Consider the following 27,616-nt stretch of genomic DNA (forward strand, 5'->3'; position numbering starts at 1 on the left):
TTTAATTATTATATCATACAGAAAATTAATATTGCTGTTAAACGGTTCAACAACTTATTATACATGCAATAACTATTTTGGTGTTCCTCTTCCTTGTTCAGCCATGTGAGGATTTTTTTCGTACAGTAAAAAGGACCATACTAAACCATTTATCTAGTTTTAACAACATTTTTAATAGTCCAACACTTGAGCCCAGCATTGGTTTCAGAAAAAATATGCATCTCCAGAAAAAAATATACTTTAGAGGCCCATCAGGATTGACCCAAGTTCAACCAATTGTGTTCCAACCTAACCCGCCCGACCCGTAACACCATCGGTCTCTCCTTCGTCATCCTGTCGCCCACCATCCCACGCCGCTTTGATCCTTTCTTGTTGGTTGTCTCCGGCAAAACCATACATCTAGCCGAAACATCACTCATTGTTATTCGACGGTGATCGAATCCAGCTCCGGCGAGGTCACTATGCAGATCTTCATCCTCCGAACCAACGAGTCATGGCAGATGCCGCACTTCGGAGAGCAGGCAGCTTTGCAGTGTGATTTCGCGGGAGAAAGCTTCCTGCAACTCCATTGACGGTCAGTGACGGATACGTAGACATCGAAGCTTATCTTGTATGCGTCAAAGGACGTCCACGACACTTTTCCTTCCTTCCCAGCCCACCTCCAGCATCTCTGATTTAGCGTTAAACAGAATCACTAACTGCTATTAATTTAGTTCTTAAAATATGATAAACTAATTCTACATAAACCCAAATAATTTTTTAATGTAACAAAAATAACCAGCTACAAAATGAATTTTGCAAACTAACCCCTCTGACACATGATGCCCACTAACCAATCATAGGAGGGAAGAGAAAGAGTAATCTCTACCATTGAATTGTAAAAACAGAGAGATCCGACGGCCAACATCAAATAGCGCACCGATCAGCCGAACATAAGTGTTATGTGCACTGGTGTGCCAAAGAATTTCGGCACACCAAATCCGTACCCATTGAAGTATTTGTTTTAGTTTTAGTATAGTAGTATTCTTGATAACGCATAAAGTGATGAGTATGGCTGTGGAAGCAAAGTTGTGGTTTTTTTTTTTTTTGTTAACCTTTTTTTTTTTAAAGAAAGATACTGATATGAACATAAAGAGACGCAAAATTAAAGAATATTTATGTTATTAATTCACTTATTCTTATTAAATTTGTATAGATTATTTTGTAGATATTAGAAATTGATTATTATCTTTTTATGTTGATTTTAATATGAAAATATTTAGTAATAAAAAAATATTAAATAAAAACTATTAAAATTTATTATTTTTTATTTTATTTAATACACATTATAATAGATAAATATTAAATAAGATAAATTTGGATCGATTGTTTTTTTTTTTCTAATATTACCAATTTTAATATTTAAGAGTTTTTAAGGTTGGTAATGTTAGAAAATAAAAAATATCTAAATTTATTTTGTTTAATATTTATTAATTTTGACAACAATTAATAAATATTAAATAAAATAAATTTTGACTTTTTTTTACTAATTTTTTTTAAAAAAATAACTATTTGTACTCATAAATTTTGCGAATACGGACAAAATACTTATCAAACAAAAAAACTAATGTTGTACTATGAAATATGGGTTTCATGTGATAAAAGTACCAAAACCTTGATAAAATTTTTAAATTATTTCTGTTAGAAAATTATTTGATTTCCTAACTTATTTGTGGGCAATACATATATTAATTATAATTACAAATTATGCTATTTCAAATTAAATGACTTATATAATGGTGATCTCATTTATTGTTATAAATGCTAAATTGAATAAGTTATTATTACTTTTGATTTGGAATTAAATGAGAATAAAACCGGATATTATCTTTTGTTCTTTAGATAATTATCTTTTGGATTTTAGATATATTATTTTTTGGGATTTAGATACTATTTTATTTGGGTTTAAGGGTTTAATGGGTGCCATGCTCAAATATAAATAGACCTTCAGGGTTTCGGTCCCCAATATACCAAAGCCGCCTTTGTTGCTCTTTCCCCATCAAAAGAGTTACAGTACAGCCTCCTAGGAATACAGAAGGCTTTGGTTGAGGAAGATCGAAAGAACCACAAGATCCAAATTCTTCCGATCGTATGATTCATGTTTATGAATTCAGGTACGCTTCCGCATTCGAGTATGATATGATATATTTTTGATGATTCAATATGGATGATCTGGGTTATTAAAATTAATTTATTCCAACAAGTGGTATCAGAGCCATCCATAATTTAATCATCGAAAATATTCGATTTTTATTAGATCAATATATATACAAATGCACGGTTTACATTACATATAAAATCACTAAAGGCTTCGTGAAATTGTTTTCATGATGTGCGTCGTCTGTCATATATGTATTAATTAGTATGTTTATTGATGCACATCATGAATTTTCTATATATGAGTAAAGACGTGTTAATCGGTATATATGTTGATAGACATATATCATTATTTGGTTATACATTGAGACATGTATATATTTACATTGAGGCACGTATATGTTTTGTGAGGCAATTTTTCAGCTCGGCAGAATTTTTATTTTTTTAAGTAATAAATTTATTTATTTTAAAATATTAATAGAGTTTTGCTAAATTCTGATTGTTCAAAAAAAAAAAATTTTAAATTATGTGTGCCATTAATTTAGTGTAAAGTGAATTGATTATCCGTTTAGGATATAAGGATTAATATGTATATGTCACTTATGCGAATATTAATTAATCCAAAAGGAGATTTATATTTGGCCAAGTTATGTGTACATATTAATAATAATAAAAAAAAAAATTAATTGTTACATAAGGAAACTAGTAACAATTTGAATTATTGTACCCACTAATTTTATAAAGATTTGGTTTTAAAATAAATTGATTGAACATTATGCTGCCAAAGTAGCCTCTTTTGTGAAAATTGATTTATTTAAAACATTAGGAATATGGTGACATGTAATTCATGCGAATATTGGTCGGCCCAAAGGAAGGCCTATATTTGGCCGAATTACATACACATATTAATGGTAAATAAATATTTGGGTAACTGATTAAGAATAAAGTAATACTTATTATTTATGCGAACAATAATCGGCCCAAAGGAAGTTTATTGTTTGGCCAAATAATAAGCATTGCACACTTCTGTTTATTTTCTATTAATTATGCGGTCAATAATCGGCCCAAAGGAAGGTTATTGTTTGGCCAATTAATAGAAAATATATGCGGTAATAAATAGGTTGCGAAGTTTAAGTTTTCATGTGCGCATTAAGTCGGTCCAAAGAAAGGCTTAATGTGTGACAGGAATTTTGACAATATTTGATTACTGCAATGAGAGTATCACTTACAGTTAATTTTTCTATCCAAAGATTAAAAATTAATGTTGTGCTGGATATCTCAATATGGATTTTTACCCATTAATTAACTAATATTTACTGCATGTTCTTTTGTTCTAATCCAGAAACTATGGCTTTGGCTACCAATGTTTCTGCGCAAATTAGCAGTATTCCTATGCTGAATGGTTCAAACTTTAAAGTTTGGAAGGATACCATGGAAATTGTCCTCGGTTGTATGGATCTGGATATAGCTCTTCGAGAGGAGAAACCCACTTCCACTCCGGAAAATCTCAATGAGGTTAAAATAGAGAAGTGGGAAAGATCCAATCGAATGAGCATTATGATCATGAAACGCTCAATTCCTGAGGCGTTTCGGGGCTCAAATACTGAGGATAAAGATGCCAAACAGTTCCTAAAGGATGTTGAGAAATTCGTTACTAAGAAATTCAATGCTCACATGGCTTTATCTTCAAAGTATAAAAGAAAGTGTGATACTACTGCGGATGCGCCTTCTCAGCAGAAAAAGGCTAAGAAACAGGATCAAGTTTCAACCTGTTTCTTCTGTAAGAAGGTGGGACACATGAAGAAGGATTGTACCAAATATGCCACTTGGCGTGTAAAGAAGGGTATAATTCTTACTTTCGTTTGTTCTGAGGCTAGTTTAAGTTATGCACCTGTTGATACTTGGTGGGTAGATTCTGCTGCTACTACTCATGTAAGTGTCACTATGCAGGGTTGCCTGTGGAGCCGACCGCCAAGAGATGCTGAAAGATACATCTACGTGGCAGACGGCAATATAGTTGCAGTCGAAGCTATAGGAACCTTTAGATTATGTTCCACGAGTGGATTTTACTTGGATTTATTAGAGACATTTTATGTACCGTCATTTAGACGAAATTTGGTTTCTGTTTCTCATTTGGACAAATCAGGTTATTTTTGTTCATTCGGAGATAATAAAGTCAGTCTCTTTTACAATTCGAATAATATTTGCTCTGGTCATTTGGTGGATAATCTATATAGGCTTAACTTAAATTCCTATAATAATGAAATACTGCAAACGGGTACAAAACAAAAACTGAATGAGAATTCGGCATCATTATGGCACAAACGCCTAGGCCACATCTCTAAACAGAGAATTCAGAGGCTTGTGTCGGATGGAATTCTCGGACCCCTAAATTTGGCGGACTTTGAAGTCTGCATTGAGTGCATAAAGGGGAAAAGGACAAACGAAAGGAAATTAGATGCCGAGAGAGCTAAAGATGTCTTAGAACTAATACATACCGATATATGTGGCCCATTCCCTACTGTCTCTTGGAATGGACAACGGTACTTTATTATGTTCATAGATGATTACTCTCGTTACGGGTATCTATATTTAATTCATGAAAAGTCCCAAGCCTTGAATGTTTTCAAGTCTTTCAAAGCTGAAGTTGAACTTCAACTTGGAAAGAAAATTAAAGCTGTCAAATCTGATCGTGGTGGTGAATACTACGGAAGATATGACGGTTCAGGTGAGCAACGTCCTGGGCCTTTTGCTCTTTTCCTAGAGGAGTGTGGTATTGTTCCGCAATACACTATGCCAGGCAAACCTAGCATGAATGGTGTTGCAGAGCGAAGGAACCGAACTCTTAAGGACATGGTGAGAAGTATGATTAGTCATTCTTCCTTGCCTGAATCACTCTGGGGAGAAGCCTTAAAGACCGCAGTGTACATCCTTAATAGGGTGCCAAGCAAAGCAGTTAACAAAACCCCATATGAAATTTGGACTGGGAAAATGCCTAGTATAAAGCATTTGCATATTTGGGGATGTCCAGCTGAGGCGCGACCTTATAGGCCGCATGAAAGAAAATTGGACTCAAGGACAATTAGTTGCTACTTTGTTGGTTACGCTGAGCGTTCACGGGGTACAAGTTTTACAATCCTGCATCAAGGTCTATTTTTGAGACGGGAAATGCGAGATTTCTTGAGGATGTTGAGTTTGGGGGGGAAGGAAATATTAGGAATGTTGCTTTTGATGAGGATTCTATAACTGAGAATGATCAGGTCTTTGTACCTACTATTGTTCAAGACACAGTTATAGAGCACAATGAGAATCCTACTGTAGATCCAGTTACAGTACAAGAGAACAATGAGAATATCGTTGTTGCTCAAGATACTGCTACAGCACAGGAAAATAATGAGAATCCCCCTCAATCCCAACCCATACAGCAAGCTCAACAACCTCAAGAAGTGTCATTAAGGAGATCTAATAGAAAAGGAGAAAATCCATCTATGGTCTCAAACAAGCTTTCCATCAATGGTATCACAAGTTTCATCAAGTTATTACCTCATACGGTTTTGAGGTAAATATTATAGATGAGTGTGTATACCGCAAGTTCAGTGGGAGTAAATACATTCTTTTGGTCTTACATGTTGATGACATTCTACTTGCCAGTAGCGATATAGGCTTGTTGCATGAAACTAAGAAATTTCTATCGAACAAATTCGAAATGAAAGATCTTGGTGATGCCTCTTTTGTATTAGGAATCGAGATACTAAGAGATTGCTCTCAAGGTATTCTTGGATTGTCACAAAAGAACTATATCGAAAAGATTTTAAGTAGATATGTCATAGAAAGTTGTAGACCAATGGACACACCCGTAGTTAAAGGAGACAAGTTTAGTCTCAAGTAATACCCCAAAATGATCTTAAGAAGACAACAATGCATGATAAACCTTATGCATCAGCACTAGGGAATTTAATGTATGCTCAAGTCTACATACATCCCGATATATCATTTATAGTGGGAGTGTTGGGTAGATACTTGAGCAATCCGGACATGGATCATTGGATAGCTGTTAAACGCGTAATGCGTTGTTTAAAGAGAACAAAGGATTACATGCTTATTTATCGGAGATCAGAAAATTTGGAGATCATTAGGTACTCTGATTCCGATTTCATGGCATATGGTTGCGAAACTTTGTCACTAAGCTTCATATAGTAGATGACATTGAAAGGCCATTATAGATATTTTGTGACGATAAGTCAGCAGTACTATACTCCAATAACAATAAGAGCTTGACAAAATCGAAGCATACAGACATCAAGTTCTTAGTTGTCAAGGAGAAAGTTTAAGAAAAAAACAGATTTCCATAGAACATATAGGAACAGAGTATATGCTAGCAGACCCATTACCAAGGGATTGACCCCTAAAGTTTTTCATGAGCACACTGCTCGGATGGATTTCAATATTTGTGATGCCTTGGTTTAGTGGGAGTTCATGCTATATGTCCTATGACAGATATTGAATTATTTTTCTGCAGAATTAAGTTGATGGTTTATTTCATGTTATATGAAATGTTCATTTTGCAATATTTGTATTGTGTTTGATCTCAATAAAGTTGGACCAGCTGGAAATAGACATGCATGAGATCACTTGGCATGTAATTTCCATATTACTCATCCAAATTTGATCTATGTCGTTGAGTATATTAGGATGGTGATTGGCGTGGTTTAGTCACGGCATTTAATGTGATAAAAGCTGCGGTAGTTCCATATCTAATGTATGAGACGGACCAGATTGTTAAAGTAATGAAAGAAATAGCATTCAGATGCGCGCATAAAGTTTATAAAGATGTGATTATGTCAAGAAATAATATATGTACAGCCCAAGTGGGAGATTGTTAGAAAATTATTTGATTTCCTAACTTATTTGTGGGCAATACATATATTAATTATAATCACAAATTATGCTATTTCAAATTAAATGACTTATATAATGGTGATCTCATTTATTGTTATAAATGCTAAATTGAATAAGTTATTATTACTTTTGATTTGGAATTAAATGAGAATAAAACCGGATATTATCTTTTGTTCTTTAGATAATTATCTTTTGGATTTTAGATATATTATCTTTTGGGCTTTAGATACTATTTTATTTGGGCTTAAGGGTTTAATGGGTGCCATGCTCAAATATAAATAGACCTTCAGGGTTTCGGTCCCCAATATACCAAAGCCGCCTTTGTTGCTCTTTCCCCATCAAAAGAGTTACAGTACAGCCTCCTAGGAATACAGAAGGCTTTGGTTGAGGAAGATCGAAAGAACCACAAGATCCAAATTCTTCCGATCGTATGATTCATGTTTATGAATTCAGGTACGCTTCCGCATTCGAGTATGATATGATATATTTTTGATGATTCAATATGGATGATCTGGGTTATTAAAATTAATTTATTCCAACAATTTCATCCTTTATTTTCAACCTCAATCACACATTAACTTTTTTTTTGTTCATATTCCAAACTTTCACAACTTTCTATTGTCACTATGTTAATTTTTAACCATATTTTCTCTTCTTTAATTTGCTGAAAGTTTGTTTCAAAACCTTTTCTATGAGGTGCGGACTTCGATGTCATAAACGTTTGTGTGTGCCATCTACAATCTCATACCAAGCATCACTTTTGTGTGGCCATAATCTTTGGTTTTGAGAAATCGAAATTGGGAAAAGCAGCTCGGAAGACCAAGGTGTTTGGAGCGATAATTGAAAATTGGTTGAACAATGGTGTTGACTTTTGTCAAAGGGTTCAAATTGGATCATCATTCAAACTAAGATGACCAAATAATACCCATCACTCAAGCATAGCTTTGATGCTTACAACAGGAGCTATTCAAGCTATTATTTTCATTTTCTGTATTAAGAGGAATCTCAAGCAATGGAAGCTTGGTTGGAATATCAGACTTTTAACTTCTGCTTATTTGATGAAGGAGAGAGAAGAGGAAAAGAAGATCAAACAACTGTAAAAGAGAAAAGGAAAAGAGCTTGTGCGAGAGAGAGGGTCAGATGCACCAAACTTTGCGCGAACAACGACGATGATGAAACTGCACCGACAAAAATTGCAGGGTTGGATAGAGAAAACAAGGATTGAGTGGACATAAACGATAGGGCTGGACGACTGTGAACGGAAGGCTACAAAGCGTTGTGAATTGCGAATAGTAAGGGAAGGCAATGATGGTTGTGTTGTTGGACGCTAGTAACGGAGAAAAGGAAAGTAGAGAGGCACGGCGGCTATGCAACTGAAGTATGGCAGGTGATGACGGAGGGACTATCTTTGGAGAAGAATAGATAGTGCGGGGTTGAGGTTAAAGATGAAAGATAGGAGTAATTTAAAAATTTTATTAAGAAGTTAACAAAAAATTTGGATTTTGATATTTTTGTCACATGGAACCAAAGACAGAACCAGTCACAAGTATAGGGGGCACTTGCCCCACTGTGTTTTTTTTTTTTTTTTTTAAAAAGAAAAATAATTATATATAATGTGCTTTTAGACAAAGTAGAAGAGAAATTCAATATGTAGAAAGCCAAAACTTGATTAATAAAGCTGGTAAGTTGGTACTCATTAAATCTATGCTTAATAGTCTACTGGTTTACTACCTTAACTTATATAAGATGCCCAAAGCAGTAGCAGATAAGTTAATATCTTTGTAGAGGATGTTCTTGTAGAGTAATGAGGACGGAAGGGATGGGGTACCTTTGGTAAGGTGGGATATTGTGCAAGTTCCAAAATGCTTTGGGGGTTTGGGCGTGGGTGATGTAGTGCTCTGGAATACAGCATTGTTGTTCAAGTGGTGGTGGCAGTTTTCAAAGGAGGATTGCCCATTATGGAAGAAAATTGTGTGTTCGTGCAATGACTTGAATCCCAATGCTCTTCTTTCTTGTCAGCTGGTTCCTAATACAAAGGATCTGTGGAGGGACATTTGTCAGTTGTAGATAAGAGAATAGCAAGCGAGAGATAAGATGGTCAGAAGATTATCATTAGAGTTAGGAGATGGTAGAAGAATTTGTTTCTGGGAAGATAGTTGGCTACCATGTGGTGTGTTGCAGGATGTATTTTCAAGGCTTTTCTCGGTTTTAAACCAAGTTGGATCTATAATAGGGGACTGTAGGTTCTGGAATGGGTTAGAGTGAATATGGAACTTTCATTGGAGAAGGGTACTCTTCTAATGGGAGTTAGAATTAGTTAACCAACTTCATGGAGTTCTACAACCTGTCAGGTTAACAAGTGAGAGAGAGGACAGAATAGTATGAAAATTTGATAGATAAAGAGTTTACTCTACTAACTCATTTGTGCAGGCTTTGCAGGTTGAGACTCTCCCGAAGGACATTACGAGTTATAGTTTCACTAGATTTATATGGAGAGGACTAGTACCACCAAGAGTTGAGCTATTCACCTAGTTTGTGTTAGTTGGTAGGGTCAATACTAAGGAAATATTGATTAGATTGGGCATTATTGATCACAGGGATATGATTTGTGTTTTATGTAAAAAAGAAACTGAGAATGATTTTCATTTATTCATTGCTGTGAGTTCACGTGACAGGTGTGGTGTGCTTGGTTATATGCCTATAATAAACTTTGGTCTATTCCAAGAACCATTATAAGAAACACTTTGAGAGTTAGACAGGAGCTCCTGTAAGAAAAGTCGAACGTAACAGGTGGCTGATTGACTTTTTTGCTATCATTTGGAATACGTGGTTGGAAAAGAATGTCAGAATTTCAGGAATCAAGAAACAGGCGTTGCGAAAGTTATTACCAAGTCGATTAGGAGCTACAAAGAGTGAGTTGACTTTGTTCCGTCTAGTTGTTGATGGCAATGCCGGAGATAACTATAGTTTCTTGTTTAGTGTTTGTATTGTAATTCTAGACTTTCTAAATGTTCCACCTTACTGTGTTGAGCTTTTTATTTCAAAAAAAAAATAATGTGCTTTTATTTTAAATTTTAAATGATCTCACTATAAATAAATTAAATTCAATTTGTCAAAATTTTAAATTTATTTTTTTATTTTTTTATTATTTTGACTATTATTTAACCTAATCAAATTTAGTTTTGTGCCATTACTCCTTTATTTCTTTAAATTCTCTTCTTATTTTTATAACATTTTTTTATTCTTTGTCTAGTGGTCATCTTCTTTTCATCAAAAGATAAATTTTAAATTCTTCATATTATTTTATATAACTCTCTATGTCTCTATGTATCTTCCAATTTTATTGTTTCTCTTTTTAAAATTTTCAATTGCAAATTTTAATTCAAACAATTATAGTTTAGGTATTAATCTAATATTTTATTTTCTTCATGACTTTATATATTTTATTTTATTTTCAATTTATTCATCCTTATTATTTATTTTATATCTTTTGTTCTATTATACGCACGTATGTTGCATATAAAATTTAAAAAAAAATTGATTAATTTACTAATTTAGAATATATTTTTTATTTTTATAAATAATAATAAAAAATATTTAAATTACAATACATAATTAAATAGATACATAAAATCTTTCATCTAACATTATATCAAAATTAAATTAAAAATGTTATAACAAAATTAATTATTTTAAAGAGAAAGAAAGAAAAAAAATTGTAAATTATATTTCTATTATTTTATATAAACATAATTTTTAAATACAAATTTAATTTTTTTAGTATTTATATATAATTTTAGTTTCAAATTATAAATACTACTAGTGTATCATTAGTCGCTAATGTGCTAATTGATTCGGTCTTTTATTATTAAATGTGTATAAAAAATTAGTTAGGATAACAAGCTTTCTATAATTTAATTAAAATATTTTAGGTTCAAATTTTAGAAATAAAAAAATATTTTTTAAAATTATATATAATGAATAGTATTTTAAGAATAAAAATATTTACTAATTTTTAAAATTTTTATATCTCTAATTAATAAATAATGTTTAACAAATTTTATTTTAGTGTATATATTTTTGTCCCCATTTTTAAAAATTTTTGGATCCATTATTGCATAAAATTTATCTTTTATGAATACAATATTAGTTTTTTCATTTAATAAGTACTTCATTCGCAAAGTTTATAAATATAGATAATTATTATTTTTTTTAACTAAATATTTCCGTTCTAAGTCACTATAATTATTAATAGGTCTTTAATTATAATTTTAATGCTTAGTAGAAAAACTAAATGACACTTCTACTTAATGCACTAAGTATTTAAGGTCTCCCTAAACATTAAAAATACAATTAAAAAATCTACTAGTGATTATAGTAACGTAAGAACTCTTAAACATTAAAACAGACATAAAAATAACTAAAGATCTATCAAATAATCTATACGAATTTAACAAAAATAATATATATTATTCTTTAATTTTACACTCTTTATGCTCATCTCGTAAAGAAAGGAGTCAATCTTTTTCTATTTTGTTTTAATAAATGGATTAAAAATTTAAACAAAAGTTAGGTGAATAAATACAAGATAATATATTAGTTGGCACTCACACAAAGCTTATTCATATGACTTCTACCTCACTAAAACATTTTTAGTAAAACGTTTTAATAAGATAAGATTCGTATTTTTTGACACGATCGTTATAGTTCGATTATACGTCATAATTCAATTATATATGTTATAAGTCGGTTATTAATAACAATGATTAAAATAAATATTAAAATGATAAAATATAATATTATTTTCTGTTTAAAGCGAAATTAATTCGGAGACATGACTATTATTTTTTGTTTTAGATATAAAAAGAAGTTAAAAAATTATTTAGATTATTTTAATTTGTAAAACTTATTATTTAATTACTGACTTGAGTGTTAAAATACCTTTTGTAAATACTCACCTTTTTATTTTTTTCATTGTCGACGTATAACTCATCCTGACAAAAAAATTTATAAATACTCATCCCAGAGAAACTATACCATGGCCAACCTTTACAAAAACAATTCTTATAAAGTAAAAAAAGTACCATCCCCCTACAAGAATTAAAGAAAACAAAATTTTAATGTTGAATTAAAATGAATCCAAACATTTTAATAATTTCTTCCAATATCATTAGATACCAATTTGACTTCACACCTTATAATTTCTTGTCATTGCATATGCATGATTCATAACTTAAAATATATGATGCAATAACGTTTTAACAAATACAGTTAATAACAAAAATCTTATATTATTTTTTATTTTATATACAAATTTTAAAAATTGAATCTTGGATCTTTATAATTTTTTTCTATCCCTCATCCTATAATCTATAAAGAAAAACAAATATATATATGTGGGTCATGATTATGGCCAAATTAAAAAAACAATTTAATTAAATTTAAAAAAAACTTAAATAATAAATACTTATATTAAAAGTAACATATAATTTATAAATAAATTATTTTGTATTTAATTTTTTAGTTTTAAAAGTATTTATTTAAAAAAAATAATAAAATTTTTTTATTATAAGATAAATAATTTTTTTAACTTCTCTATAAACACTTAAATAACTTTTTAAAAAGTCATAATTTGATTTTAAAAATTATATCAAATATTAATGTTACAATTTTTCATAAACTAAAAATTACTTATGAACCTACCCAAACTTACTTTATATTACATAGACTATAATATTTTAAAATTAAAATAATATTTTTATTATTAAAAATATTTTTTTAAAAAAATATTACTTAACAATAAAAAGATATATACATAATTGTAATTTGTTTTTTTCTTTTATATTAAATTTGAGAGAGTGAGAGTATTTCTTTAGGTGACAGAGTGAGAGTAGGAGGTCATAGAAGATTTTGTTTTTGATATTAGAGTAGTAACTGTGTATTTTTAAAAGGGAAATGTTAGTCGTACAATACTAATCAGCCTTTAATCAGTCTTTAATTAGATTTAAATAATATTTAATTATTTTTTTAATGTAACATGTTCCTATTTTGTAGATACATATCTATAATTAGATTTTAATTTAAATTTAAATTTTAAAACCCACCCACTTCATTGGTGATTACGGTGACTTTGCTTTACTTTCGTAATTTCATGTAACAGATACTGTTTTTTAAATTCCTTATTCTACGGGACATTCACACGCATTAGTGAATTCCAAACCGGGACATTCACACGCATTAGTGAATTCCAAACCAAAAAGGACGCTGCCAGTCTCGTCTTCATTGGTGAAGACCATCACCACCTTCCAGCTGAAGCACTCTCTCATTTTGCATTGGTGAAAGGTATCATTATTTTCCACACATGTGTTTATGTAATTTGTTATGAAATATCATGTTCAATATTTTTAATTATATTTTAATTTAAACATAAAAACACTCTGCTGATTTAATTGGAACAAGGTTGATCTTATTTAATTTTATTAATAAAGTTGTTGCAAATAAAATACTTTCTACGTAAGTAGTTTGAGCAAAGAAGCAAAAAAAAATCTGGAGTTTAAGAGAGAAGATGTAGTTGATATGATCATAAAAATTCTGTTGTTATTTATCAATTATAAAACATGATATTATGATATTTTATTCAAAATATTTTTAAAACACATCCAAAATCAGGCTAACTTTAAATATTTAAATTTAAACGTTAATAATACAATTAATCTTTTGATTTTTTATTCGATCAAATGAATATAATATTTATTATTTAAATTATCAGTTAATTTTTTTTCGATACTTATTAGTTTTCAAAATTATTATAATCAACAATTAATTTAAAATTGTGTTGTTATTTTTCGATTATAACACATCTGATATTAGTCAACTTTAATAATTCAATATAAATGTTAATAATACAATTATGAATGGTCGAATATAATTATATATATAAACTAAAATATTTTCAATTGTAGTTTCTTTTTCAATTGTAACACATCTAAAATATTAAGTTATACAAAAAATATTTTTAAAACACATCCAAAATCATAAATCTAAAATTTAAATTTAAACATTAAAAAGACATTGTTGTAAATGAGCCCCGAAAAGGAGAAAGACAGCGTTGAGATGAGCGCGGAAGAGGAAGGTGGCACGGATGAATGACAGCGGAGGATGACTTCTCGATGTGCACCTCTGAGTTTTCCATGTGCGCCTCTGGATTTTCGACATGGCGCAAACGTGACTTCTCTGCTTCTTTGAGTGTTTTGTACGAGTTTAATTAATAATTTGATAGTTTAAGGTTTATTTTATAATTTTAAAATCAAAATTTTGAATTTTGAATAATTTGATTTTTAGATATGTATTTAAATTATAATATATTAATAATTAAATATATTAAATCTGAAACATAAATTTAAAATTTAAATTTTAAATTTCAGTTTTTTAAATTGTATTTTGAATGTGTATTTAATTTTAAAAAGACAGTAAATCTATTTATAATTTTTAGTTGTATTTGTTTTAATTTTTTTTTAATTATTGTAATAAAAAGTTGAATGTTGTACTATTTTTAAAGGATACCTAGTTAAACCGTTTTTAAAATGTGGGTTGATGAGGTGTTAAATATGAGACCTTTTAATTTGATAAACAAAAATCAGACCATCCGATTTATGAGGATATAGAAATCAGATTGAGGGATTTATAAAATCGGATCGAAAAAATTGTGACAGTACAAAAATCGGACCGAGTAATTTCTGTTAAAAAAAATTAAAAAATTTAAAGTATAAAAATTACACCCTCCAATTTGTGTATCTTCTACACTTTCGAAAAAAACCAAAAATTATAACACTACTTTTACTTCATACATGCCAAGCTTATCAAATATAAAAAAATTTGAAAAGATAGAGTCCGTTTTTATTAGTACGATTTGGATTTCGCGGAACAAAATAAAAAGTTAAAAACCGAGACTTTTTAAGAGTACTGTGTGTTGCCAGTCAAGTTTACTTACCAAGTTACCCTATTTGAAAAACCCATTACAACCCGATTTGCTTTCTCTCTTTGGCGCTTTTTCCATTAACACACAGTAGACAATCATGCTAGAAATTTCATAGCTTTGCCATTGCCTGTCTTCTGCCACTTACCCTCTCTTTTTTTCTTTCTTTTTTTTTCACCTTCCTTCCTCCCTAAGCTGTTCTATTTCTGCAAATGTATCTTTTATAATTAAAAAAAATATTTTTTTTCTAAGGAGCAGGAAGAAAGAAGAAAAATTGCTTCTTTTTGGTTCAGCATGGTGATCGTTAATGGTGTTGCTAGCAGAACAAGAAGCAAGAAGGAAGAGAGGTCTTTGAATCCGTGACCGATTGGATCAGGATCCCCAAACGTTTTTCCTATTGATGATGCTGGAACTTTTGCCAAGGATCCTATAATCGTTGGTTTGAGTGATAGTAGTAGTGATGAAGGCACTGCTAACAGTGATGAGGGCCGTGGAAGAAGTTTGGACTGGGATTTTGGGCTTTCAAATGAGTCAGAGGATGAGGATGAGGGAGAAGGTTCAGCTTCAGCATATGAAGTTGATGCTGAAGTTGATGGTGAAACTGAACCTTCTCCCTCATCCTCTGACTCACTTGAAAGCCCAAAATCCAGTCCAAACTTCTTCCACGGCCCTCATCACTGTTATCAGTGCCTTCATCACTACTACTATCATTCAAACCAAGGATTATAGGATCGTTGGCAGAAGTTCCAGCACCATCAATAGGAAACACGTTTCGGGATCCTGATCCAATCGGTGACGAATTCAAAGACCCCTCTTTCTTCTTGCATCTTTTTCTGCTAGCAACACCATTAACGATCACCATGCTGAACCAAAAAGAAGCCTTTTTTTTTTTCGTTAATTTTTCTTCTTTCTTCCTGAACCAAAAAGAAGCCTTTTTTTTTTCGTTAATTTTTCTTCTTTCTTCCTGCTCCTTTTCAGCTTCCGCAGAAAAACGTTTTTATTATTATTATTATAAAAGATACATTTGCAGAACAGCTAAGGGAGGAAGGAACGTGGAAAAAAAAAAGAAAGAAAAAAAGAGAGAGTAGGTGGCAGAAGACAGACAATGGCAAAGCTATGAAGTTTCTGGCTTGGTTGTCTACTGTGTTAATGTAAAAGGCGCCAAAGAGAGAAAGCAAATCGGGTTGTAAGTTCTTTTGATAGTGGTTCAAATTCTTTTGATGATGAGGATGAAGAAGAGGAAAAGGAGAAGAGGAGATGTAAGAGGAGGAAGAAGGAGAAGAGAAGAGAGCCAACTTTTGAGTCTCATAGCAATAAAGTTTTGCGCTGCGACGAGGTGATTGTGGAAACTGAATGCTCTGGAATTCGCAAGAAGAATGGTGAGAATAAGAACAATTCATCCTCAACCCAGAATAATGTGTTTAATCATCAGCAAGAGAAAATGCTACCAAAGGATGCAGATTGTGCTAGTGTTCTCTTTGGAGAACGCAATATGGAGGGTTGTTCTTCAGAAAAGAATGAAGATAAGGAAAAGAATGTATCCAAGAAACCGGTGGAGGTTTGTTCTTCAAAAAAGAATGAAGATAAGGAAGAGAATGTAGCTATGAAACCAGTGGAGGGTTCTTCAGAAAAGAATGAAGATAAGGAAAAGAATGTAGCTAAGAAACCAGTGGAGGGTTGTTCTTCAATGAATGTGGCTAAGAAACCAGTGGAGGGTTGTTCTTCAAAGAAGAACGAAGACAAAGGAAACAAGGTGGCAAAGAAACCAATGCCAGCGGGGAATAGAGCACGGAAGAGAGTGGAAAGAACAGGAGAAAATGTTGGTGCTGATATTGAAGCCTCTTCCCAAAAGCGTTCGCGTCCATCCCCACCTGAGGAGGATGATTCAGAAAAGGATGAAAAGAAACCGGTAAAACAGAAGGGTCGTGTAAGTGTGTCTGATTTTGTGGCAAAGGACAAAGGGGACTCGCCGATGATCGATGAAAGAGTGCAGATGAATGATGAAAGAATGGAGAGTGCAGAGGAAGAGAGGGAGAACAAGAAGGAAGGAGAGGCTGAAGGGAAGCATAAGGCCGGGGCGGATTGCGAAAGTAGTTACAAAGATAGGGAGCAACATAGAGTGACAACAAATCCATCTAGGCCAAAGGAGGCACCGTTGATTGAACTTCTTGCTGAATGCTTTCGGATTAATCATTATCCAGATAATGTTCATAAGCAAGATACAATCTCAAAGGAATCAGCTCTCAATATTCAGAGAAAATTTTTTGTTCCAAAGAAAGTGCCAATTGAAAAAACTGAATCTGAGAAGGAGAGGGATATGTTGTGGGAAGAAATGGATGCTTTGCCCAGACTAGGTGAAGTTGACTCCTTGGTAAGTCATCTTTCGTTTGCTGAAACACTAAATAAAATGTCTAACTTATAATAATATTGAATGTTGGATTTTGTATCTGTGTTTTTATGTGCAACAATAGTGGTAGGCGCATTATATTATTTTCAATGATTGATTAATTTTCTGAAATTCTGGTGAGTTGTTAAATGTTCAAAGAGTTGATGTAACTAGTAACGAGTCGTGTTAGGAGTAAGAGCTGGTGTGGCACTATTAGTTATGATAGTTAGTCTATATATCAATCATATACTGCAGTGTAAGAAAACAATTAAGACCACAATCTCATTGATCACATTTTCATTCTCTCTGATTTCTCATCTCATAGCCTTAGGTCTGATACCTTTATAAGTTGATGAAGGTCATTCACTAAATAACCATTTATATTGTAATTAAAACATATTACGGTCATAAGCTTCTTTTGATCTTTGACGTTCTAAAAGATATATATCATAATTTATATTATGAACTGCAGGTTGGCTGTCTTGAGACTGTCGAAACGCAACAGAACACGGAGGCTCCAGCAACCCATTGTAAGCACAAGTTTGTCCATGACGAAGAGACTGGAATATATTGCATACTCTGCCATTGGATGGTCATAGACATAAAAGGCATGCCGGTACTCTTTGTAAGTAGACTTCATTGATGAACTAGGACATCAAGATTGATGTGAGCTATTATCTCTTGAACTATAATACTCACTTCATCCAATAATCAATGCTTAATTTTGTTAATTGATGCCTTGTGTTGATTTGAACTATGGGATGAGCTTGTTTGCATGCTTCTGTTGTACATAATACAGGTGGTGAGTATCCAAGAGAAGGATCAAGAAAGAAGCTGCTATCTGATGGGCCTAATGGCTTATGCTTTGATGATGCTCCATTTGGTGTCCGAGAAGGTGGTTACTGTAACAAGGAAGGCACAGTTTGGGACCTGATTCCAGCAGATTCTAAGCAAAACCTGTATGCTCATCAGCTTGAAGGTTTTGAATTCCTTTGGAAAAACTTGGCAGGAACCACGGAGCTTCCTAAATTGAAGAGTTGTGACTCGAACAGCAGGGGTGGATGCATCATTTCTCATGCTCCAGGGACTGGAAAGACGCGGCTGACCATCGTGTTCCTTCAGACATACTTGGAAGTGTTTCCAGATTGCCATCCCATGATTATTGCTCCTGATAGCTTACTGCTAACTTGGGAATATGAGTTCAGAAAGTGGGACAATGAGATTCCGTTCCATAATTTGAGCAATCAAGACACTTCAGGAAAAGAGCACCTAGCTGCATGCAGCAAAGTTGGAGGGTCTACTCCAAGCCAGGAAGATATCCAGATGATGAAGCTGTATTCTTGGTTCAAACAACCAAGTATTTTTGGAATCAGCTACAGGTTATTTCAGAGGCTTACCGGCTTGAAGCGTGATAGAAGCTTGATAGTTCAGCTTTACTTGAAACATAGTAAAGCAGAACTATCAAAGACAAATTGAGGTCCTCTTCTTTTTTTGCTGAGATGAGTAACCAGTTCCTGCTTTATGTAAAATGCATCACTGTCTCTTCAATAATAAGTTTCAAACTTCACTTTCACCCAACAATGGTAGTGAAGGTGGATTACAGCAAAATCACAACTTACATAAAGTCAAAACAAAAGAAAAAGAATATGGAAATAGCTCAAGAAGTAGGACAATATGGTTTCCCCCTTCATCATGTTGTCATGGAGAAATTAGCAGCAGGTTCCCTATGCAGGTGTGAGACTACAGCAGATTCTTAGTGCAGGGAGGTAATTATGGATTAATCTTAAAGTGTGATTGTCAGAGTCATTGGTCTTGGTTTACTTTTGCAACTGAAGATGAAGGGGGAAACTATATTGTCCTACTTCTTGAGCTATTTCCATATTCTTTTTCTTTTGTTTTGACTTTATGTAAATTGTGATTTTGCTGTAATCCACCTTCACTACCATTGTTGGGTGAAAGTGAAGTTTAAAACTTATTATTGAAGAGACAGTGATGCATTTTACATAAAGCAGGAACTGGTTACTCATCTCAGCAAAAAAAGAAGAGGACTTCAATTTGTCTTTGATAGTTCTGCTTTACTATGTTTCAAGTAAAGCTGAACTATCAAGCTTCTATCACGCTTCAAGCCGGTAAGCCTCTGAAATAAACTGTAGCTGATTCCAAGAATACTTGGTTGTTTAAACCAAGAATACAGCTTCACCATCTGGATATCTTCCTGGCTTGGAGCAGACCCTCCAACTTTGCTGCATGCAGCTTGGTGCTCTTTTCTTGAAGTGTCTTGATTGGTCAAATTATGGACTATGTTTCCAGTAAAGAACAAAAGGCAACCAACCAAGTCCATCAAATTACCACCATTATTGCGCCTAAATTAGCATTTGACAAGAATGAACTGAACAACAGCATTTTTGCATTATTATTTTTCTGGCTCAAGCATTCTCTTTTCTTCGTAAATAGAATGTAGAAGCTAACCATGACGTTTGGGAGAATGTAAATTCTTTCATCAAATGAAAAACATTCCTTTATATATGCTGTCTTCCATACAATATATCTACTTTTCAAGCAAAATTAAACTTGTGATAATTATTTATGGGACAAAAGTAAAACTTTACTCTCACCTACATGACAAACAAGATTTGAAAATAAATTATCAGTGTTTTGTCAAACCAATTTTATCATTATTTCTGACAAGATTTGAGTTTTGAGCTCATCAACGTTACAACGAAATGATAACAAAAATTACATGCTGTGGCCAAATTGATTGAAAGTTCAAAGGCGATGAACAAACAAGCTTTCATTGTATCTCCAATGTGAATGTAACAATAAAGATGTCAAAGATGCCAAGGTACATAAGCACTTAAGATTCAGCTCTTGTTGCTACGCTAAATCAATTCTGTGGTGCTTAATTGCTTAGAGGAGCCTGTAATGAAGCTTTTGCTGGTTTTCGAGTATGGAGGTGCGGCATAGATGGTGCCTAACATATTTTACAAAGATTTACAGGCTTTATGAAGACTTCAACTTCCTCTATTTTAGCTGCGAGTTTCTTCACAAATTTGCTGTTACGCTTTGAGTGGTACCTCTCACTTCTCTTGGTTGTTCCATTGTATGTTTTATCTTCGCCATCTGCAGGCAAAGCAGCTCATGCACTTTTTTCTTCAGCTACACAGTAAAAGCAATGAATCTTAGTAGTTAATTTAGTGCCAATTCCTATTCAAGAAGATCTACACTTAACCCTACCCATTTTCATCGACAAAAATGTTACTTGCTAGACACTGCCGTGGCTTTATTCTTATATAACCCGAACCATGAAATATTCTAGCTAAAATATGAAATCTTGAAACAGATTTGCCTGACCTCATTTAGTCCCTGTTGTGTTTTGACAGATACATGAATAGCTCCATCAGGACCTGATTTCCGGTACTTCTCCAGCTCAAATTCTGTGGGAGATGGCTTTTCTGTTGCATAGACCACAGGTGATGGCTTCAACAGATCAAATTTGGATACAACATCAAGCCACAAATGTCCACTAAACCTTTCTTTGATCTCTTTGTATATTGAAAACTGCATAACCAAGTAACCAACCATCATCAACTTATGCTTTGTCAATATACATGGGAGTAAGAGTTACAAACATATGTAACATGTTTGATGCATAAAATATACATGCATGCCTTGAGGAGCGTTGTTTTGATGTAAATAAAGTTGACATGCTACAGAAATAGGATAGGACATAGGATACTTATTAATGTCAACTTGTTCGTCATTCTATAAATTTAAGGCACTTGATTATGTACACAATTATGTATTCAGCATATATGTACACACACTGATTGGAGTCTTGGGGATACTCCCAAGTAAATTTACACTACAATTAGTCCCATTTTAAGTTTCTTCAATTCTTTTTTCCTCAAACACCCAAATTCTACAATAAGACAAGACGCAAGCCGTCTCCAACAAGGTGGAGTCGGGATCAAATAACATCATAGTATTCTGTCTGGAATCACATTCATATTTGAACTATTAATATTTAAATCTCTTTTAATAATATCTCCTGTGATTTTCTTAGGTTTCTTGTAGCTCTAGCTACAGGATGACTGCGCAACAATATAAATTTAGTCCTCTTTCTAGTCTATTCAATTACACAAAAGTCTCATATCCTTTATTATTAATTTACAAATTTTGCATTAAAAAAGAACCCCAAATATTGAATTAACCAGGACAGTCTAAACCAGTTTTGATTGCATTAGGTTGGTTTAGTTTTTTTAATTAAAAAAACCAATCTAATCCTGAGAAAATAATTCTAATTGGCTGAATCAGTTTAGTTGTTACATCAAAATTGATCCAAACCAAGTCATAAACACCATTAATAAAAAGCATGACTGGAATAAAGTAACGCTTAACAGACAGACAAAAAAATCTGAAGGATGAACATCAATTGGTCAATCGTAATATCTTTATCATGTAATTGTAGCTTATCATATATCAATATAGACCAAAAAGAGCCACAATGGACAATACTTCAAATACAATGGAAAATCTAAGGTAAAAATTTGAATTGTACATCTGAAACAAATATTCAAAGGATCATGAATACAGAAGCAATAAACATCTTAAAAACAAAATAAAAGGCTTTCACATACATCTAATTTAAAAGGAACCTGATGAGCTACATACAAAGTACATATTTCAATAATATTTATAGCCGGTAATTGAAAATTGAGTTTAAGCCTTAATTTAGTTATTTTATCAACTCAATTGTCATAAAAAGCACACCTGATCAGATGGTGAAGTGCCACACTCCCCAGAAAGGTCATGAACATATAAAACTGCTGTTGGAAGATGTGAAAGGACAGCAAGAGTCAACTTCTCTAAATTATTCCTGTCCTCTAAAAACCAGGAAAATAAAAGCATATAAATCATAAATTGAAGGACCTAAGTCATTTAAAACCACATTAGAACAACGAGAAACAATGACAAATCAACTAATTATTACAGTACTGGATGCCAATGCCTTTGTATACCAGATAAGGAAACACCATGAAACATACATACATTTCAGGATTTTTTAATTAAAAAAGATTATACAATCTCTAACCATAATCAGGTGAAATGATTAATAGGGAAAACCCGAAAACTTTTGAACATACCAAGCCTGAAGAATTAAGGTAGAACGTCCAGGACACACCAGAAACAAAAGCAGCAAAATGCACACCATAACTCCTAAACAATGATCTGCAGAGATGCAGAGCAGAGAAGGCATTGAAAATCATGAAACCTACCAAACTAAAGAGGACTAACTAGAATTTGAAATTGGATAGTGACGGGGAGGGTTGGCAAGCAGGCTGGCCCACCCTGCCCCCCTATCCCGCCCGGCAAAAAAATCTGGGCCAAATATGCCGATCCATCCCTTTTTTGGCGAACTGGCAAGTAGCCTACCAAAATTTTTTTTAAAAATAATATTAAAAAAACAGTTTTCAAAAGATTTAAGCACTAACATTTTTTTTAAATGAAAAAATATTTTGAAAAAATATTTTATTATTATATAATAAGTTAGCAATATACCAAAAAATGTTTCATTGTTTCATTAATCTTTTTTTTTTTTTTAGTTTTAAGTGTATAACTTTTGTAGAAAAAAAAAGGTCACAAAAAAGTGGTGGTTGGCCGGCCTACGCTACCAAAGCCAGCGGATTAGGTAGTGTGGTTTAAGCGAGCTGTCTTTCGGGCTCAAATTCTATGCCCGACCCGCCTTTTATGATAAGTTGGCCTGGCAGGGTACCTTCAGGCATTATTTTCTGCCTTTATTTCTGTTCTTTCTCTGACTCACACTCTCTTAATATGGTATCTTAATTGTTTCATTTTGCTCGACTACAATCCAGTCAATACATTTTAATTGGAGTGAGGTTTTATATGGTGGCAGCTTTCTCTTTTTCTTTTATAAGCCATGAGCACCATGGTTTCATGTCTCTACCCAATGGAGACAAAAATGATCTACAGTTGCAGGATAACTTGCCATACCCAATTGTACTCATATCCTTAATTTTTACAAAATAATCTAGGAAAACTTTTAAATGTGCCGTCATACCGGTGTTTCAGTGATTTTTAACTGTTGATCTTAATTATAAAAAATATATATAATATATATAATTAAGATCAATGATTAAAAATCAATGATACACCGATATGATGATACACTTAAAAATCTTCCAATAATCTATTTCTTTTCCGTACTTGTTCATTCTAGATACTTGTACCAGCGTCCTAGTATCATAAATTCTTTTGGAAGTCTAGCAGATAACATTTTAGAAAATAAGATAAAATTATACTACTTAGAAATTGGCAAAAATAAAGGAAATATTAATTACCATCTTGTCTCTTCAGCAGGCCTGGAGTATCTGTTACCTACAGTCATCATTATAAATACATTTGGTTGAAATAGAAAAACGCAAAATAGCAAATAAAAACTCGAATAAAATATTTAAATTCTTTATTAAGTCTGCAAAAAGCAAGAACGAAAATTCCCAAAAACTGAAACAAGAAAATTAATGAGAATTCCCAAATCAAGTGCAATTCTAAGAAAAGCTCAGCTAATAAATGTTACACTTTAAGACAAAGACAAAATAAACCATAGGTTTGCAGCATTTTACAAGGTATGAAAAGGTTAGAAATATTTGTTGTATGGTAAAAGAAATAAATGTTTTCATTAAAAAAGAAAATATTCCGTATCATGCTATCATGAGAAATCTTTATGAGAAAAGGTAAAAATAGACAGTTGAACTCGGTTCAGCATGTTGAGGACATCGATTTCAACTATGATCCTGAGCACCACAGAGACAGCATATTCGAGGACCATGCATGTCGTGTGAGTCCATTTCATTCAAGTATCTGGTTAATTTTGGGCGACCTTTCAACGTTCGCCTCAAGGCGGGATTAGCGACCAATGTGGGTCCTCCATATGCAGGCCATGTCTCGGCATCACCTAACAGTGTAAACTCGAATTTATATACCTTACGAACCTCTGTCATCTTGTACACGTCATGCACATAGAGCTGGCAATCGATTCGCTGGTTAGCACAGCAAGCAATAACATGGCGACATGGTATTCGTTCTACCTGAAAGTGCCCACAGTCACACGTCCGTCGCGCAATATCAACGACTAACACCTTTCCGCTAGTCATTTCGCGCACCTCAAATACCTCATTCCATCTGTCAAAACGGTGCACAACTATATTTCCAACCTATTGCATACTTACCTCTATCCGCAGTTGTGCGAATACGAAATAAGTAAATCCAGCACGCTTGCGTTCGTGAGTCTCAGCACTCTTCCGCATAAAAAATTCATTTAACCGATAATATGTTGCTCGGACTAGTGCCAACACAGGTAGATTACCGGCACCCTTCAACACTGAGTTAATGCACTCGACAAGGTTCGTCGTCATATGGCCCCATCGATGTCCCTCGTCGAATGCCAATACCTAATGTCTAAGTCCAATGGCGTCGCAACACCTGGCATATGCCTTGCCTCGCTCTTTCAACCTCTTATAATTGAGGTTATAGAATACTCCTCCACCGTTCTTTAATTATTTTATTTAATAAATTATACAAATAATAATAATTAATTAGTCTTTCTTTAAAATAATACGATTTTTTTTCTTTAATACCAACCTTATTTTAAATATTATATTTAATATAAATTTTAATTTTAAATTAATTTAATTACTATAAATATCTAAAATGATACCTAAAAAATAACCTACAATAACAAAATAGAAAAGTGATATTAATAAGAAGTGTCATATTATTACCGTTCCCTAATTATAATAATGAGATTCATTCGTTATTTTTTGTATATTTTAAATTATTTTATAGTAATTAATTAATGTGAGGGAAGAATTCTTTTTTCTACTATGATCTATACAAAAAATTAAAAAATTTATTAATAATAAGTGGTAAATATATTTTACGTAAATCTGATAAATCTTTTAATAATAAATGAAAATTTTCATTTAATAAAATATATTTTATGCTAAATTTTAATATCAATATAGTCTAAATAAGAATAATTATTAAAATGGTATCTAAAAGTTCGCACTGCGGACAAACGAACCCCAAAAAATATTACAAATAAGTTTTTGAAAAATTTTAAAATACGACAAAAATAAAATTAGATATTAAATATATATTTTTAAAAATGACTTTAGATATCAAATTTTGATATAAATTTTTACAAACATTATTAGAAAAATAAAATCTTTTTATTCTTAAATATTTGATAATTTTTTGTCAAGTAATTTTTTTTAAAAAAAATTATTGTGAATGACCTCATTTGTTTGTTTGAAAAATAAAAAGAAAAATCTAAAGATCAAATTTTACTTCGATTTTTTGTGTATCTTTTAAATATTTATTCAAATGTTGCCACAAAAATTTAGATATAATAGATAAACCGTTTACTAAATATAAAAATTTTTTTGTTACTTACAAAAATTATAATATTTATTAGTTCTTTTTGTTCGTATTTTCAAATCATTCACAAACTATTTTAATTTGTTGATAACTTTTTTCAAAAGCTTTTTTGCCTGCGACTGAATCTTTCAGATACTAAATTAATAGTTAACCCGTGTAAATAATTATATTGTTTCACTCATCTCTCCCTCTATTCTTTAATTTTTGGTAGAAAATTAAATAAAATTATTATAAATATTTTTCTATTCAATTAAAAAAAATACTAGACTACTAGTATAATTTAATATTTTTTATTAATAATTAATTAATAATATTTAAAAATATGTACTAAAAATATATTATTAAATTGTTAAACTAAAAAAATTAAATTAATAACTAAAAATATTAATAAAAAGTTGTAAGTTCTATTCGCATTGAGTTTTTCTTTTCAACTGAATAAAAAAATGCCATGACACTGTTCTCTTTTATCGTAAAAGTATTGTTAGTCACAAATAATGAATAAAAAGTACTTTGATTGACGCATTCATTTCTAAACTAAAGTGAGACTCGCACAATGTGCGGAGAGGTAAATTATTTATACTATATAGTATATTTTAATAAATATTATATTAAAAATATTTTAGAGAACATATTATAAATAGATTTTGAATTTATTTATTTTTAAAAAAGACATAAGTTATTTATATTAGAGTTATACAAAACTGTATTTTTTTTCATTTTTCAATTTGCATTAATGGCTACACTTTGTCTTTTCTTGCGATTTTTTTGTTTGTAAATAATGAAAAAAATAAATGAATGAGAATGGAAAATATATAAAAATGTTATATTAAATTTAAGGAATTTTTGACAATTAGTATAAGAGATTAAGAAATGAAGAGTAGTAAGAGTCTTAATATGTATAAGTAATATTTGTAACTGAAATTTTTTATAATTATTATTATTATGACACTTTTAATGTATGTTTATTGCATTTAATTAGTACTTGATGTTTTAATTGAATAATAATAGATATGAGTTTTTTGTTTTAATTTTTTTAAAACATTTTACTAAATAGTGATTGATTGATTTTCATCTAGCAATTTTGGGTATTAACTCTTTCGGTCTGTCATTACCACTGCAAATCCTTCTACAACAAAGAGAATAAGACATGGTCAAAGAATGATAATCCATTCTAAGTAACTTGTGGAAGCAATTATGCACATGTGGAATAACAATTTGAAAAAGAGAAACACGTAAATGTAAATTGTGGAAGAAGTACTCCACATGTAAAATAACAATTTATAATTTGATGATGAAATATTGCAATCGATAGTATATAGGGAGCAATAATTTTAAATGCACATTAATTTTGGTTGTGAGTGTTGGACAGAACCGTTTACAAAAGAGGAATACATAAACTTGTGCTACTTGTAATGAGTTCACAATTAAAATGTTATTATTTATAACAAATAAATAGGGCTATTGAAAATGATATTGAACAATGAGAAGAGTAAACGGCAAAGTTGAAAATCTTTAGGAAGATACCCGACCTACGTTGGCAGCGCAGAATGGTGACGTTGGTTTGAGACCCAGAATCGAGCTCTGACAGGGAAACCGCAAGAGAAGGAATGGAGTTTGCCCTGGTTTCTGCAATTTATGCAATGCGACTCCGCCGGAGATGGACATCGCGATGTACAATTTGTTCTGAGGAAAAAACAATGGCTCATGGGACCGGAAGAGGACGGAGGAAATAAGATCTTGGTACGGAGAGGTGCTAAGAGGGT

The 27,616-nt window shown here is 31.9% G+C and overlaps 2 protein-coding genes across 2 annotated transcripts; one reads left to right on the plus strand and one right to left on the minus strand.

Annotated features, from left to right (window-relative positions):
- Positions 1 to 15,096: 15,096 nt before the first annotated feature.
- LOC112728381 (uncharacterized) lies at positions 15,097 to 19,918 on the plus strand. Its single transcript, XM_025778475.2, has 3 exons — positions 15,097 to 17,381; positions 17,869 to 18,021; positions 18,196 to 19,918. Exons 1-3 carry the CDS (start codon positions 16,452 to 16,454, stop codon positions 18,328 to 18,330), a joined length of 1,218 nt encoding a protein of 405 aa, XP_025634260.1. The 5' UTR covers positions 15,097 to 16,451; the 3' UTR covers positions 18,331 to 19,918.
- Positions 19,919 to 20,049: 131 nt separating this feature from the next.
- LOC112730599 (uncharacterized) lies at positions 20,050 to 24,829 on the minus strand. Its single transcript, XM_025780668.2, has 6 exons — positions 24,644 to 24,829; positions 24,398 to 24,502; positions 23,756 to 23,792; positions 22,167 to 22,279; positions 20,748 to 20,954; positions 20,050 to 20,552 (listed from the first exon to the last, which is right to left on the minus strand). The coding sequence occupies exons 1-6, from the start codon at positions 24,827 to 24,829 to the stop codon at positions 20,439 to 20,441; spliced, it is 762 nt and encodes a 253-aa protein (XP_025636453.1). The 3' UTR covers positions 20,050 to 20,438.
- Positions 24,830 to 27,616: the final 2,787 nt, after the last annotated feature.

Source organism: Arachis hypogaea, chromosome 12 (assembly GCF_003086295.3).
Source record: "Arachis hypogaea cultivar Tifrunner chromosome 12, arahy.Tifrunner.gnm2.J5K5, whole genome shotgun sequence".
NCBI lineage: Eukaryota > Viridiplantae > Streptophyta > Magnoliopsida > Fabales > Fabaceae > Arachis > Arachis hypogaea.

Excerpts from the sequence above, each read along its gene's own strand:
- LOC112728381 (XM_025778475.2), top strand. The coding sequence starts at position 16,452 with ATGCTACCAAAGGATGCAGATTGTGCTAGTGTTCTCTTTGGAGAACGC. Across the intron at positions 17,382-17,868 it reads TAGGTGAAGTTGACTCCTTG|GTTGGCTGTCTTGAGACTGT; the intron begins GTAAGTCATCTT and ends TATGAACTGCAG. Across the intron at positions 18,022-18,195 it reads AAGGCATGCCGGTACTCTTT|GTGGTGAGTATCCAAGAGAA; the intron begins GTAAGTAGACTT and ends TACATAATACAG.
- LOC112730599 (XM_025780668.2), bottom strand. The coding sequence starts at position 24,829 with ATGACGACGAACCTTGTCGAGTGCATTAACTCAGTGTTGAAGGGTGCC. Across the intron at positions 20,955-22,166 it reads GCACTTCACCATCTGATCAG|TTTTCAATATACAAAGAGAT; the intron begins GTGTGCTTTTTA and ends TTGGTTATGCAG. Across the intron at positions 20,553-20,747 it reads CACAACAGGGACTAAATGAG|CTGAAGAAAAAAGTGCATGA; the intron begins GTCAGGCAAATC and ends TTTACTGTGTAG.